The sequence below is a fragment of the Neopelma chrysocephalum genome, unplaced genomic scaffold (genome assembly GCF_003984885.1).
Source record: "Neopelma chrysocephalum unplaced genomic scaffold, ASM398488v2 Primary Assembly neopelma1_24, whole genome shotgun sequence".
In the NCBI taxonomy this organism is placed as follows: Eukaryota; Metazoa; Chordata; class Aves; order Passeriformes; family Pipridae; genus Neopelma; species Neopelma chrysocephalum.
This window is the reverse complement of record NW_020897693.1, coordinates 18,350,558-18,353,951: the sequence shown is the minus strand read 5'-3', so window position 1 is coordinate 18,353,951 and position 3,394 is coordinate 18,350,558. Positions and strand designations below refer to the sequence as shown.

The following is a 3,394-nucleotide window of genomic DNA, read 5'->3' as shown; positions in this document are numbered from 1 at the left end:
GCTGAGAAGAGAAAGTTACTGAATCCCCTTTTCTCAAAGGGAAAGAGTCAATCTTCCAGTAGATCTAGCAGAGGCATGCTGCTTAGCAGAAAGATGATTAAAAAAAACAAAGCCAAACAAACAAAAACCACAAAAAAACCCCATAGGAACTACAGCAGCATTAGCAGTTATGGCTTTGTTTTTAAAAACAATCACCATTACAAAAAAAAAAAAAAGACAATTTGAACTGTAAGTCACTAATGAAAAAGACCAACACCAAAGTACACGAGGCTGACTTTGTCAGTTTGTTTTATTACTGGGCACAGCACCGTACCACTTCATATACATACAAGCCACAGTAATACAAACAGTCTCTAGCCTTTTTTATAATTAAAAAAACACATGGTATTTGGGAGGAGTCAACTGTCCCAGGAGTCAGCTCTCAAGAGCTATTCTGCCGCAGTTGCAGTAGCAGCAGTTTTTCTCACAAAATACTATGGGTTTTCATGCTGTTAATACATGAAGGTGAAAAGTCTGAGCTTGTAGCAGTGCCTCTGCTTAACATGATCAAGGCAGGCTTTTCAGCAGCTCACAGGCTTACAAGTATGCTCAGTCACGGTCCTTTGCAGCTAAATGAAAGTGTGCCAGACACCTAGGTATGGAACTAGAACCCTCCAATGCTTCTACAGAAACCCACATTATCCTGAAGCACCAGAGGTTTATCCAGTACAGGGCTAGCTAAAACACTCCTGCATCCTGACAGCCTTCCTGCAGGCAGCACAGGCTTCCGACACAGGCAGGACCATTTCTTACAGAGTCAGTTAAGTCTGTAGCAGCACAAGGTCAGTGAAGCTTGGAAAAAAGCTTGCCACTAAAGCAGGCTTAGCTCCTCAGAAAATGGATTTAAAACCAGAAGGCACAAATGCAAGGCTGAACATGGGCTGCATACCACTGTGGCATGTGAACAGTTTAGATACCCCTCCGAAGGGGAAATATAACACATAATAAATACAGTTTGACATTTTAGAAAACAAGTGCATTACTGTGATCCTTCACAACATAACTAAGTAGGATGCACAAGAGCCTGAACAGCCCTGTTCACTTAATATTGCACAGAAGTCCTAAAATTTAGTGTCAGGTCATTGTACTGGAGGTGGGACGTGGCAGGGAAAAAAAAAGTTGTACTTGGCAGAACCTCCCAAAGTCTCCACCATCACACAAGCAGCTTTCTGCCAATCTGAGGTAGAATTACATATATACTGCTTAAACCCAGTCAAGTCCTGCTCAACTAGTCTTCCAAGAAAAATGAAAAAGTGCACAGAACAGATGAGCCTCTTTCTTCTCTAAAGAAAGTGAGTGCTTCAGCCTTGACTCCTGGAAGCAAGTCTTACAGAGCAAAGTTCCAGTGAAGATCCCTTCTCTCCACCTGGAAAGCAGTGATGGCTAGCGTGATGCTGCAGATAAGGAGTATAACAGGTAATAATTGCAAGTCTTATAGTAAGTGTGTTTTACTCTTCACTTCCTCCCTCCCCTACTACTTGCTAATTCTCCCTTTATTCACTCAGTCCAGTATATTTTAACAGAGTCAAGACTGTCCCCACTGCTTTCTCCCTCATGTCCCTTCTACTGGAAACCTGCAAAAAAAAAATTCCTATTTCAACCCTTAGACTTCTGAGGGACACTTGCAGTTTCTTCTAGAGACTCCTCTGTGTAGTATAGACATGGAAGGATGGAAGTAAGAGCCTCTTCAATGGAGAAGAGATGTTTATCCTCTGCTTGAGGACAAAAGTAACGCATAAAGTCTGCCAGTCTCAGCAAGTACTCAATGTTATGACCTGCACAACCACTTGAGACAATGATTTGAGCTGCAATGTCCTCTTCAGATGCTGGGCCAAGGTAAGAAGGGTTCTGGGGTGTTGCAATGTAAACAAGAGCCAGAATAGGTTCTTCTGCACCTTTCTCCTGAGGGTAGAACTCCACAAACTTAGTGTCATAGCCTCCCAGGACAGCTTCTCGCACATTGAGATACTGAAGCGATGCAGCAACTTGTTCCCCACGGACTTCATAGGCTACACCCCATGTGCATGCCTAAAAATGAAAGAGCAAGGTGGTTATGAGATGCTGTAACTGCAGTGGCCTGTCCACTAAAGCTTCAGATCAAGGCTCCCCCTTACCTTGGGGGTCTCTGCACAACTGATAGCAGGGCAGAGAAGGATAACACGCCCCACAACCCCCCCCACGATTCCGGGGGGCCTCAAGGGCACTCGGCTGCAGATACCACTTTCCCACTGCTGATGTGGGCACCTCCCCGGCCCAGGCCATCCACCACCGCCCCGGTACTCACCCCGCAGTCCTCCAGCAGCGTCACCACCCGGCCGGGCTGTGGGGACAGACAAGGACAACGCCATTAGAAGCCGAGCCCGCGACACCGGCACCCCGCGGCCCCCCCACACGGCCGCCCCGTGCCCTTACCATCTTCTCGCTGCCGCGGTGGAAGGTGTCGCCCTGCCAGAAGCGGCGGCTGTACCCGCGGATGAAGCCCACCTTGCGCGACGTGAACTCGAAGCCCGGCCTCCACACCAGTGAGCCGTACCCGAAGATCCACACGGGCGCCGTCAGCCCTGCTCCCTCTGCCTGCCCCAAGGGCGAGAAGGAGGAGCAGGAGGACAGGAGCGGCCGCGGCGGCGGCTCCGGGCGCTCCTCGGGACGCTGCGGGTCGCGCTTCATGTCCGGGCTGGCGGTGCGGGCAGGGCGCTTGTGGGGCCGCACACACCGCCGCGGCGCTTTAAAGGCGGCCCGGGCCGCCCGCCCCGCCCCGCCCCGGGTGATGCAACGAGGGCGGGAGGTTTCGCGGCGCCGCGCGTGGGGCAAAGCGGGGCACGGGTTGCATCAGGCGGGGCTCGGGCGGGGCCGCTCGGAGATGGGGGGTCGGTCTGTACGGACGGCGATCCGGGAAAGCTGCCTGCGGAACACTGCGTCGCCTGCGAGATTCCCGCCTGCTGATGGGAGTTATGACCCGCTGCCAGATCACAGAGGCCAGTGGAGCGGACCGAGCGTGCCCAAAAGGGAGAAACTGAGGTGGAATGAGCGGGCAAGCCCTCCTCAGGAACCCGCCCCACGCTCCCGGCCTTGGCTTCATCCTAGAACGTGAGGTGCTGCGTTGGAAAACCGAGCAGTTAATATTTAACTGAGTGAAGCGGCAGCTCCTGACGTCAGCAGGGCCGAGGCGAAAGGCACATGGGCGAAACAGAACAGTAACATCCACACAAATGCAAGAACGTTGGACAGAATCCGACCAGTTGGATGCATTTTCCCTTGTACTAAATCCAGCGTCAGCTTGTAATACGTAATATTTGTTATGTGGATGGGTCCGAGTGCCGTCTGTGCATGGAATGGAAACCCAGCTGTAAAGCAG

At 51.3% G+C, this 3,394-nt stretch overlaps 1 protein-coding gene across 1 annotated transcript; it reads right to left on the bottom strand.

The window, feature by feature from the left end:
• Window positions 1–271: 271 nt before the first annotated feature.
• CHAC1 (ChaC glutathione specific gamma-glutamylcyclotransferase 1) lies at window positions 272–2,743 on the bottom strand. Its single transcript, XM_027706365.1, has 3 exons — window positions 2,452–2,743; window positions 2,324–2,359; window positions 272–2,067 (listed from the first exon to the last, which is right to left on the bottom strand). Exons 1-3 carry the CDS (start codon window positions 2,704–2,706, stop codon window positions 1,636–1,638), a joined length of 723 nt encoding a protein of 240 aa, XP_027562166.1. The 5' UTR covers window positions 2,707–2,743; the 3' UTR covers window positions 272–1,635.
• Between the last annotated feature and the right edge of the window lie 651 nt (window positions 2,744–3,394).

Bases quoted from the DNA above. Each gene is read 5' to 3' on its own strand.
- CHAC1 (XM_027706365.1), bottom strand. From the start codon at position 2,706: ATGAAGCGCGACCCGCAGCGTCCCGAGGAGCGCCCGGAGCCGCCGCCG. The intron at 2,360-2,451 runs GTAAGGGCACGG...CTGTCCCCACAG, and splicing joins ACCGCGGCAGCGAGAAGATG to CCCGGCCGGGTGGTGACGCT. The intron at 2,068-2,323 runs GTGAGTACCGGG...TTTCATTTTTAG, and splicing joins CGCTGCTGGAGGACTGCGGG to GCATGCACATGGGGTGTAGC.